Below are 12,180 nucleotides of genomic sequence, written 5' to 3'. Positions count from 1 at the left end.
AATGGGGAAGAGACAGAATATATGTCACAGCGCTCTACCCCTCCCCCAGCTCCTTTAGAAACAGAACAACACAAAAAAGTCCTGATGCTTCAATTGCTAAATGATAAATTAACAAAGCAAAGCAAAGCAGGAGCAAAGACATCTCCCACAACCTGCACAGAAACAGCAAAATATACAATAGAAAATGTCACTAACACCCCATTCAGGCAGATGCACTTATTTTTTGTGAATGACAGGTTATTAAATGAAAAAATTTTGACCACCGGTACTTTGCTGCATGGTTGTTCCCCTAGTTGTCATTTCCACCCTAAGTGACCTTCTGCTTAATGCTGGGTGTTTCTGGCCTGTAGTCCTTTCTCTCCGAGACATTGCGTTTCACCTTGGCACTAACTGGAGACTCCTGATTCAATGAGGGACTCGAGTGGGATTTCTTCAGTCCGGGCGCATCGTTCTCTCCTCCGCTCAGCAGCTCCTTCACCCCTTCTTTCAGGAGGCCAACGTAAATCTCATAGCGATTTTTCTGGGTAATGAAAAGAAAGGCCTGAATGAGTCTCGAAGAAATTCCGCAGAAGCACTTGAGAGACCGTCTGGTTAACTTAATGGTTTCTGCTGGCCTTGAAAGCCAGGAGCCTAATATGGATGCAAACAATGGTGTGTGATGCGGACATGAACAATGGTAGATAATGTAAATTACAATGTACAAAAAGGATTTCAGGCAGGCTGAACCCAGGGGTGCTGTGCAATTAGAAGCACTCAGTTCTCCAGCACACAAATCCCGGTGCTCTGCTGAAGGGTGCCTCCCAGCTACTTGGAGTGCATGGTGATTTCCGAGTAACACTACCAAGCAAGAGCTTGCTGACTTTAGTCACACTGAGTCATATTCTGTGCTTACACATATTGAGATGTTATATGCCCCACGCAGGCATGGAGATAAAGTGTGGCTAAGGGAGAACAAAAATCCTGCTCTGGTCGGCTACAGCACACCCCTACACCCCTCCACTCCCGCCAGCAAGTCCTGCTTTCCTTGCTTCAGCCCCAGGGGAAGAAACCAAAGCAGGGTCCTGCTAAGCTCAGACTGTACCAGCTTGCCCACCACTGAGCCCATAAGAGGATGCCCTGCAAGGCCAGACCTTAACAAAAAGGAGCAGATGAGAGGAGTATGACAGCAGCCTGGCATCTTCCCCTGACAGGGCCATTCATGGTCAATGATGAAGGTTGCTCTCTGTCCAGCCACTTGTATTTTTCAACTGGAAAAAGTTCACTTCACTGTGTCCCATACCCACTTGTTCTGTTCCTTGTCTGGAGCAGAGCTTTCCCTCTCCAATGCAAAGATTTCACTCTGTGTCACAATAACGTCCTTCTGCACAGAACACCTCAGCAACCAAGAAAATGAGGATACATTAACAGAAGATCCCTGCAGGGCCTCAAAATCAGAAGCTGGGGCAGGAGGTCCTGAGAACAGAGCAACCCACCTCCCTGGATTTCTATCTGACCCTGACGTATCCACTAAAGATGTGGTGCAGGCATTGTAATTAAGCTGATCTCAGTGGGCTGGGGGGCAGGGAAGGAGGACGTAAACATCCATACGGATTGTTAATTTATATTTCAAAGTGGCAAAACAGCTGCCAATCTATTATGTGCCTGAAAGAGGAAAAAGCATGTAAGAAAAATTCTTTCAATTTATAATAAAATAATAAAATTCTGGTAATAACACTTATTCGAGGGCAGGAAGTCAAAAAGCTTGGTAACTGCTCTGAAGTGTGGAATATGAAGGGGAAAAAAAAAAGGAGTGAATGTGACTGGGTTTCCAAAGAGTCCTTTGAATAAACAAAAGCTTGTAGAGAAGGATCATAGAAGAATCCACCTAAAAAATAAATTAAAAAGCCTTCTTATCAATTCCATATCTGGGGCTCCAGCTCCACAATGCGAGAGACAAACACATGAAGCAGGTAAGATGTGTCATTCAATAAAAAAGGAAATGGAGAAACAACAAGAAGGACCCTGATGATGATGCATTGGGCTGACGAATGATTCATCACATAATGAATGGGACACCTCTGCAACAGAAAAGGCAAGCCAGTGCTCTAAGCCTGAGATCAGTGTAATATTCATCAAGGGAGAGAGAGACTTTACTGCCATATGGACTTCTGCTTTTTGTTGGTCCAGTAAACACGACCAGGGTCACAAGACCCAGCGATCAGAATGGAAATCCAGGACAAGTTTCTGCCCTGCATGTCTGCCAGTGGCCATTTTGCCCTGGACTTTGTGGGCAATGATTTCTATCACAATTAAGCAATGCATTTGGGAGTTTCTGTTTTGATTTCAGCTGCAACAAACTGGCTCTTGTAGTGATCTGACATTTGAAGCTAGGTATTAAAGCTTGTGGAATTTTTTCCTTAAAAGAAAATCTGGAAAATTCCGTCAAGAAGGTAAAAACACAAAAGTTAACACCATTCAAAAGCTTCTGCAACATTATCCCTGAAGAATGAATGCACATAATAAAGAGGAGATGAGTTAGCCATCCACCAAATTTCTGGCTTCACCTCTCACCTGACAGCACTCAAAAGATCTCTCTCAAACCATAAATTTGCTGCAATGAGCAACCATCATCTGGGCAGTACTTCCTCAGACAGCAAGCAAAGATAAATGTTCCTTGCTTGGTGTCTACAAGCAAAGATACCAGCAAAAAGAAACACTCTTGGCTGCATCCCTGAACAACGACCAGGTACCTCCTGGTTCACCTCCCCTCAGAAGGAAATGCCATCTCACTTGTCTTTCATCAGGAACAAGAACGGAGGGAATGCCGGTGGGTGAACAAAAAGGAATTACAAGGGCCTGCAGAAAAGGAATCTGGCTTCTTCCTTCCTAATGGGACAATGCTGCTTCCTTTGGGACTCGCAGATCCTTTTGGTGTGCTTCTGGAGATGTATTGGTGTGGCCCTTCGTACATGGATGCAAGTCACGGTCTGCAGTCTCAGTCTGAATGATCCAAGCACAAAATACTGCCTCACCTGCCTCTTGCCCTTTTGCTTTAACCTCACGCAGCAAGGTCTGTCACCAGCTCCTGCCTTACCCTGACAGGACACTGTTCTGAAGGGAAGGTGAGGAAACTCCAAAACCAGTGGAAAGTTTCCAAGTTTCCACTCAGGATTTTCATATAGCTCACCTTTTTTTTTTTTTTTTTTTTTTTGACTGCCTGCTGGTAGTTCAACATGGTCTGTGAAATCTCTGCCAAGTGTGAAGGCAACACAGCACTGCACAGCAGCACCTTGAATCGCCATCTCTCGCACACAACTGAAGGTGATGCCACCACTTGCCCGTCTAGACAGGCATTCCTGCAGTGATCACATACCTGAACTGCACAGTTCAACTGCTGTTCAAGGCTCTGAGTAGGAAAGAAGATGTCTTTTGTTTCCTGGGCTGAACTGGTTCTGCTTTGTACCAGTATTTCTCTAAAGACTGCCACAATGAAATTGACAGAAAACACACAAAAACGTTAACAATCTCCTTCTATCTTTCTAAAATCATCTAACACTCTAGTCTACATTTCATCCTAACTCGTCAGGCTTCTAGAATTGACAGAAAATAAATTTAGTGTCAAAGATCCAAAGCCAAAAAACTCTTTGCTCTCCCAAGTTGCACAAGACCCCCTACAGAGTGAAAGCATGTAGCTTCCTCTGCACATTCGAGTGCTGTGTTCAAAACTGACACTGTGCCATTGATCACAGCCCTTTGATCTTGATTGTTCAGCCAGTTTCCAAACCACCTTACTGTCGATTTCCTAGTTCACACTTTATCAGCTTGTCTACCAGGATGTTAGGGGAGACAATATCAAAATCCTTGTTAAAGTCAAGAACAAACAACTCTCTTGAGAGTTCTTGTTCTCAAGAACAAAACACTGCTTTTGCTTCATCCATCACACTAGACATCTCATTGTAAAAGGCTATCATGTTGGTCAGGCATGATTTCCCCTTCATAAAGCCATGCTGATTACTCACAATCACCTTCTTGTCTTTAATGTGTTTGGAAGTGATTTCCAGGAGAATTTGCTCCGTTACCTTCCCACAGAGAAGCAGTTGACCAGCCTGTAGTTCCCTGGACCACCTTCTTTGCCTTTCCTGAAGACAGGAATGACATTTCCTTTCCTTCAGTCCTCAGGGACCTCCCCTGATCACCATGACCTTTCAAAGGTAATCAAGAGTGGCCTTGCAATGATGTCATCCAGCTCCCTCAGCACTCATGGGTGCATGCCATCAGATCCCATGGACTTGCATATGTCCAGTTTTAATATTCCCTAACTTGATCATCCTTCACCAAGTCTTCCTTGCTCCAGATTTTCCCACTGGTGTTATGCATTTGTGACTGCTGACGGCTGGTCTTATGAGCAGAGACCCAGATGAAGACACTGGATACTCTGGTCTTTTCCTGTTCTTTGCAACCAGGTCCCCTGCCCCATCATGGGCCCCAACTAGGGCCCATATTTTCTCTAGCTGTCCTGCTGTTAACGTACTTGTAGAAACTTTTCTTCTTCTCTTTCACATCTTTTGCCAGATTCAACTCCACATGGGCTTTGGCTTTCCTAAACACAATCCTGAATGCTTGGACAGTATCTCTGTTCCTCCTGTGTCACCTGCCACTGCTTCCACCTCCTGCACACTTCCTTTTTATGGGGGAGTTTTGCTAGGAGCAACTTATTCATGCATGAAGGCCTTCAGTCATCTTTGCTTGGTTTCTTGCTTGTCAGAGTGAACCATTCCTGAGCTTAAAGGAGCTGATCCTTGAAAAGTGACCAGCTCTCCCAAAGCCCTCTTCCCCCCCAAGGCCATATCCAATCTTCCAAGCAGTTCCCTGAACAGGCCAAAGTCAGCTCTCCTGAAGTCCAGGGCTGTGATTCTACTTTTTACTTTGACCCCTCCTTTTAGGATCATGAAGTCCAACATCTCATGGTCACTGCTGCCATGGTTGCCCCTGAGCTTCATATCCCCAGTTGTTCCTACTTTATAAGTAAGAGGTCCAGAAAAGTGCCTCTCCTTGTCTGCTCCTTGGTCACCTGTGTTAGGAAGCTGTTGTCAATGGACTCCAGAAATGTCCTGGATTGCTTGCGCCCTGCTGTGTTGTCCCTCCAGCAGATATAGGGGTGCTTGAGGTTCCCCATGAGGACCAGGGCCTGCAAGCACAAGGTTTCTTCCAGGTTTTTAAAAAGGCCTAGCAGACAGCTACAACAATGACACCCATCTTAGTGTGCCCACTAATCCTGACCCACAAGCTCTCAGCAGGCTCACTACCCTTTCTTAGGCAAAGTTTCATGTGTGCCTGCTACTCACTGACATAAAGGGTGTCACCCTGTCCTTGCCATCCCTGTCTTTCCTTTCTAAAAAGCCTTTATCCATTCATGGCAGCACTCCAGTCATGTAAGCTATCCCATCACCTCACTTCAGCCCTGTTTTATTGTTTATGTAGTCTCTCCTGTTCACACCATCGTGTACCCTTTGCTTACAGCCCTGTCCACCACTTCCTCATTTGATTGTTCGTCAGATCATTTCAGGTATGTGGGATGTGGAAGAACAAACTGGCCAACTGTGTTCCCTGTGAAAAACAGTATCGAAACGTCGATGCAAAACATCTCAAGTTCACCATACGCAATGCAGCTCAGAGCCACAGCAAAGTCAAACCCAACACAATGGTTACAATCTTCCGCAATGAAAAGTACACAACTCATCAAGCCCAGGAGTAAAAAGAGCTCCTCCAAAAGAAACTCATACAACACATGGCAGGAGGCTTCCTTCAGTTCTGGAGGCTTGTGTTGCCTCCAGCATCTCCTTTGGTGGTCTCTCTGACTTTTGTGTTATCTGCTTTTTCTCTTCTGCAGACTATGGATTTTCCTTGCCAGTCAGTGCCTATCTAGAGTAGGATCCTTTCAGACCCAAGGCAACGTTGACTCACAGCTCCGGGGGAAAAAGCTCAAAGGTGTAGCCAGAAAAAATGCCAGGCATCTGCAGGGTTGCTGACCCCTGCCACATAGCCCTACAACGTGGCAGACACCATGATGGATAAAAGCTGCTGTCAGATACTCACAACAATCTCCTTAATGCAGCTGCCTAATTTGCATCACTCAGTCCTGTGATCTTTAATTCTAGCCTTTTCCTGCTCATCCTGACATCCAGCTCGCTGGTGCACAACACAAATAGCTCTGATGAGGCAAGCCTATGACAACAGTTTTATAAGAGCAGCTCCTCCAGAACATACCAAAGGTGCCAACACACTAGGCAACAGACACATCTTACAACATGAGACAGTTCCTGTCTGAAGACCTTATCGTCTCTTCAAATAGATATATCAGACAAGGACAGAGGGTCACATTTTTATCCTCCGTTTTACAGATGAGGAGCTGAATTCATGGCTAAGGTCACGGGAAGTCCTTATCAGAAAGAGGAGCCACATCCCTGCTTCTGGGATTGCTGTGATGTATCTGTCTAACAAGAACATACTCCTTGGTGAAGTAAGGTGAAAAATGCAGGACTGTACACCAAGTATAAAACCAGCTGCCCCATCCACACCCAAAAAGGTAAAAGTAATGATGTTTCCCACACATACCTCAAACTCCAGATAGTGGTCTTTCAGTTTGTAATCATCTACTTCCTTGCCTTTGAGCTTCTTGTCAGGAGGATAGGAGCGATGTTCGGCAAGCTCAGTGGAGATCTGCTTCAGCTTAGCTTCATGGGACTTCAGCTGTTCATCCTTCAGAAACACATTAGGCACTTAAGTGACAGAATCTAAAATATTCAATAAGTAAAGGAAAACAGAGATATCCCTGTACAATAATACCAAGTAACTTTTTTCCTTTCTCTCTTTCTTTCTCTCCTCCTTTCCTTTAAATAATTTTAATTAGACTGATAAGGCCTGTTATCCTAGAGCTCTGTCACCAACAGCTCTCTCAAAAGCACCCAAGCAAAGTGGCAAAGTTTGCAGAAAAACTCAGCAGCTAGCAGATGCCGCCGGGAAGGATAGCAAACCTGTCATCTCTCGCCTTGCTGAGAGCAACGGAAGCAGCCTGCTGCAGAGCATTACTGACAACATGACACTTCTGCTCTAATACATTTTTTGGTAAATTAATTAAGGCTGTTGTGTATGCAGTCAGACCAAGTGCAGAACGAGACAGGAAAAGACCCTGCCTCAGGTCTTTGCAATGTAAAAGTAGCTCCTTCCAGTATAGAAAGGACATGCAGTCAGGGTCCTTCCTTCCATTTCTGCACTACCAAATGCTCTCTGGTCTGCAGTTTCCATTTGTTCATAACAATACAACGCATCCAGAAGAGGAAGGGCTGTCTAATCCCCAAAAGGTGTCTCATTTTGCTAAGCTGCTACCAGCTTCTATCCCACTGTGCAGTTGGAGAAAGTGAGGAGCTGTTACTCCCCCTTTCTAGGCAATTTCCTTTATCAAAATCCCAGGCCCACTCACTTCCTCCAGTCCATCTGTCAGCTAACCTTCCCTCAGCTCAGAAGGTTTCCAGCTCCTGCAGCATGGCCTTCTGGCCATTTCTAGGCTTCTGAAATTATGTTTGAATTAGGGAAGTCCAAAATATAGACATGATAATGCAGTTCTCAGTGACTTAGTCAGAGTCGTAACAGCAGGTAGTACTCAGCTCAGCTCCCACCCATGTACCTAGCCTCAGAGGAGGGGATCGCTGCTGGCAGGTGTACCCCAGTCGTGTGGCTGGGCAGTTCACAGCTTCAAGCCTAGCTCGGACCTGCCTGCACTGCGCTGCGACTCACACCAGGGACTGAGCCTCTCAGCTCACTGAGCTGGAGATGCGGAAAAAAGCAGAAAGGGGGAAAACTTCTGCAGAGGATGATCGTTGAGCCCCAGCTAATCTTGTGTTTCAACTCTTTTGCAAGAGAACTGAAGAAAGAAACACGTGGGATAATTTGTCTCCGCTTATACTTGGTAGGGCTCAAACCACTCGCTATTGGCTGCCAAAAATTCTTGTTGCTGTTAGTAACTATTCTGGATCTGCTTGCTCTCTCTGTTAGTGCCCGATCACTCTTTACGTTGTGCTGAATCCCTGGTCCCAGTGACATTCTGTTGCAGTGAGTTCTACAGCCTGATGACAGGAGGTCTTTGAGCAGCTATTAATTTGGCACTTGTAATTTCCAGGGTAGCAGCCCTTTGGAGCTTTTGTGTGTGCATGCACATTCTCAGAAAAAAGGGAAAAAAACCCCAACAACCTAGTAGATCTTCTCTAGACTGGTTGTTCCTTTATATATAGCTTTGTCACATCCCTCTTTGGTTGGACTAACCAAGATCAGACACAGATCTGCTTTTGAAAGCAAACTTGGTACAATGATCTTGCACAACCTGTCAAGTCCAACCTCTCTCCCTCACCCATGTTAGGTTCTCACTGCATTCTGACTTCTGCCTGACCAGGAACAGGCCCTTTGAAGAAGTACTGTCCATCATGATTCAGCCCACAAAATCCTAAACAGCAACCACAGGGATTTGACAATTCATATTTTTTTTGTCTGCCAAATGAGAAGCAGCCTGCTGGCAGCTTTTCCACACTGACAGATAAAAGCAGACATGTTTCTTCTTGCCTTTGAATTTATCTGCTTTGAACACTTAACATTCTTCTGCCTTTAGCTAAAACAGCTTATCTTATTCCACTTTTCATGTCTCCCCTTCTTTGAGACACAGACCACAGGGCTGTGTTCTATTTTTTTCCTTTCCAGATTAAACGGAAACAATGAGACTAGGAAACAACATGCTAAATGGAATAATCGTACAGAACAACAGATGAGTAAAAAAGCTTTTTTTGGTGACTGGAGGTAAATTATTGAAGCCCCATACAGTATTTAAAAAAAGGTATGCATGAGCAAAAGGATGAGACAAGTTAGCATTATTCTGTATGAGACATGTTTGAAACTTTAACCCAGAATCAAAGATGGAAAGTCGGTCACCACACTGTGAGAAGGAAGCCTACTGCCACAGAGAGGGAAAATGCAGGGGCGACATAAAAAACCCACCCCCTTAGCAAAATGCAGATTATGAGATAGTGGTTTCTAAGGAGTGTTGCTAAGCTATGAAGATGGCAAAAAAATGCATTTAAGAAGCAATCCAGCATGGGCAGATGACTTTAAAAGCTACAGGAGGTTACTCATAAAGTATACACCTAGGATTGGGATCTATCACCTCTGCCTGACCAACGCAATCAATATCGTGTTCCTGCCAGTGCAGGAAGAATTGGAGGCATGCATCACAGCTCCCAAAGCAGACAGAGCTATGGGCGCAAGCATCAGACACAGCCAGTCTGAAACATGCAGAAGTAAGTGTTTTTTCATGCAAGAAGTAGCAGAGCTGTGACACTCCCTGCCACAGGATGTTGTGGAAGCTGAAAGCTTAAGTGATCACAAGGGAAGACCAAAGATGTTCATGTAAGAGACAGTTTATAAATACACATTAAACAGGAAATCCCTGAGCTGATAAGGGTTGGAGTCTGGAAGAGTATTGTGGGAGAATATAATTGATGCATGCCTGATGCATCAGCTTTCACCTTCTATATCACTCCAAGAAGCCAAAGACCAGGAGTATATCCATTTCTTCTGAAATGAGTGGCAATAAACACTCAAATTCAAAAAAACACCAGACAATATCTGAAATGTCCTGTGCAGAGCCATAACCATGGGATGAAAATTCTGTATCTGGTACTAGGAACAATGGCGATTATTTCTTTTCTTCAAGAATATAAAACAATTCTATTCAAGCCCACTCCTTCTCTCCTCCACTTCAAATCTTGCATCAGGAGACGAGCAGAGATTTACCGACGCAAGCCTCCTCCTCCTAGGAATGCTAGTGGCAACAGCCACAAAACAATGCCCTGGTCCACCGTCCAGTCTCCAGCCAGCTAGAGAAATTGCCATCACCTACCCTCTCTATAAAAAGAGCTCACCTGAGATAGCTTCGTTGTGGTGGCTGGCAGGAGTGGGCGACTGAACTTCTTCTGAGAGCCAATTGCTGCTGGAAATGGCGGTGCAGAGAAGACAGCAGCCACACAGTTAATCTTGTTGATCCAGGTCTGCATTTCTTCTTGACTCCTGGGGAAGAAACATGTATTAAGCACTTGTTGACTCAGCCTCCTCTACCTCTTTCCTACCCCTTCAATGGCATTTTATAAGCGAGAATAACCAGAGCTGGACAAGTCTTAGAGTCTGCTCAGTCTTCTGGTCTATCTTTGCAAGTGGCTACTGTCCGGTATCTCAGTCACAGGCTGGCTCGTGACTGCGTCCATAACTCACCCTCACACACATCTTTTCATAATCCAATCCCGATGACATAGGTGACAGAGCCAAACAATGCCTTGATATAGACATTATCTATAGTATGTAAAGTCTCAGCTGTGCTGGACACCACAGATCTCTAGGAGGTTTCACATAGAACTCAGTAGAAAAGGGCTCATACACAAGACTGATCCACAGGTTTTTAATGTCAGAAGCAAAAGGCAGGTCATCTGTTCTGTCTGGATACCACAACCTGAAGAACTTAATCAAATTATTCTTGTATTAAGTCGTAACTTTGTTTCTGACGAAAGCGTATCTTCTAGAAAGACATCCGGCTAGGACCTGATGACATCAGGGGACAGACAATCCAAGACTGCCTTTGGTCATTTGTTTCAATGATTAATCACCCTGACTGCTAAAAGTTTGTGCTTTGTTTCCAAATTGAATTTCCTGTGGCTTCAGCTTCCAGCTGCTGCATCTTGTTATGCCTTTCTCAGCTAGATTAAAAAGCCACTTAGAACCTGATGTTTCTTTCTCATGAACTACTTGTGCACTCTAATCAAATCACTACTTAATCTTATTTCTGATCAAATAAACAGATTGAACCTCTTAAGCCTCTGCTTTAACCTGTCCAGGCATGAATTTACCCCTCCTTCAGCACTGCTTGCTTTCCTCAACAACTGGCACAAATCAAGAGAGCACTTACTGGGCTTGGAAAAGCAGGACCCTCCAATCTGCTGTTTTAAGCTTGAGGACGTTGGGTTTCTTCTCATAGTCTGTTGCCTTGGATGCCAGAGCATGATGCACACTAACAGCATTCTTCAGATCTTCCTCCGACAAAGCCTTTTCTGGCTTATATTCATCCTGCGGGAGTTAATAGGCAAAAAATGGCATCTTGTTTCTCCATGTGTTACTCTTTTTTCCTTAACCTAGGGAAAAATGTTCTTCCATAGTCATGAATGGTATTAAAGTATATGAACTGAATACAACCTGACTTGAGCACTTGTGGTTTCCACTACCTTTAACATCTTTTTCTTTCTCTTTCTTTCTCTTTTTAGATCTCTTTGCGAGTGAGAGAAGTAGTTCCACTACCTGCTTGACAGGAAGAGGGTTGAACAGGAGGTATTTGACGATCACAACAGCTGTGGACTACATCTCTTCATTTCAGGAATCCTTTGTGGCCAGCTCCCCACCTCCACTGCTCAGCTGCTGGTTCCTGCTTGGGTTCTCAGCCTCCACTGCTCAACTTCTATTTTTCTCAACCAACTACCTTTGTGTGTCCCCCTAGGCAGGCCCTCACACAGTGGAGAAGCTTCCTTACCAGTTTCCACAAAGCAAATACAGCAACCTCCTTTAAATCTCTCTGCTCAGGGTCTGCAAATGGCAAGTGCAGCACCATCCAGGTTTTTGATGCAACAACAGCACCACTCCTAACACCAAATGAGAAAAACAGGGAGTTGAACTCCTCTGTGTTGCAAGCCTAGGAACAGTCTTCGATCTCCTGAGTGACAGAAGCTGGATGAGGACACGATCACAGTGTAGCCACAAGTTCAGTTTAAAGCCCACATGACTAAAAATGGCTCGGGAAAGCCAGGAGATTTTTCAAGGAAAAGTCACCTGCCAGCAGTGCTGCATATGCAAATTTTCCAAAGGAGAGTCCAAAGCAGTCTGCAACTGACTCCATTTTTCCCCCTTAGTACATCACAGAAACCAGCCTCATCTGAAACACTGACCAAGGGAGGGGGTGTGACAGCTGCAAAATGGAGGAATAATTCCATGTGGGAGTGATAACTACTGATCCCTCCACTTCAACACAAGAGTTACGAGATAGGGTTTAGCAGGCGGCAGAGTGCAGGACACCAAGCGTACACGGGGACAGCACTAGCTTACACACCCAGAGAGGCACCC

The 12,180-nt window shown here is 44.8% G+C and overlaps 1 protein-coding gene across 1 annotated transcript in view; it reads right to left on the bottom strand.

Annotated features, from left to right (window-relative positions):
• Positions 1–307: 307 nt before the first annotated feature.
• Positions 308–12,180, bottom strand: part of PSD3 (pleckstrin and Sec7 domain containing 3) — a 74,821-nt gene continuing 62,948 nt past the window's right edge. The window contains exons 11-14 of the mRNA XM_009705558.1: positions 10,979–11,136; positions 9,945–10,089; positions 6,595–6,738; positions 308–520 (exon numbers count right to left, since the gene is read on the bottom strand). Of these exons, the coding sequence (XP_009703860.1) occupies positions 308–520; positions 6,595–6,738; positions 9,945–10,089; positions 10,979–11,136 (660 nt within the window). The remainder of the gene's footprint in view (positions 521–6,594; positions 6,739–9,944; positions 10,090–10,978; positions 11,137–12,180) is intronic.

Source organism: Cariama cristata, unplaced genomic scaffold (assembly GCF_000690535.1).
Source record: "Cariama cristata isolate BGI_N322 unplaced genomic scaffold, ASM69053v1 scaffold4548, whole genome shotgun sequence".
In the NCBI taxonomy this organism is placed as follows: domain Eukaryota; kingdom Metazoa; phylum Chordata; class Aves; order Cariamiformes; family Cariamidae; genus Cariama; species Cariama cristata.
This window is presented reverse-complemented; position numbering and strand designations above follow the sequence as displayed.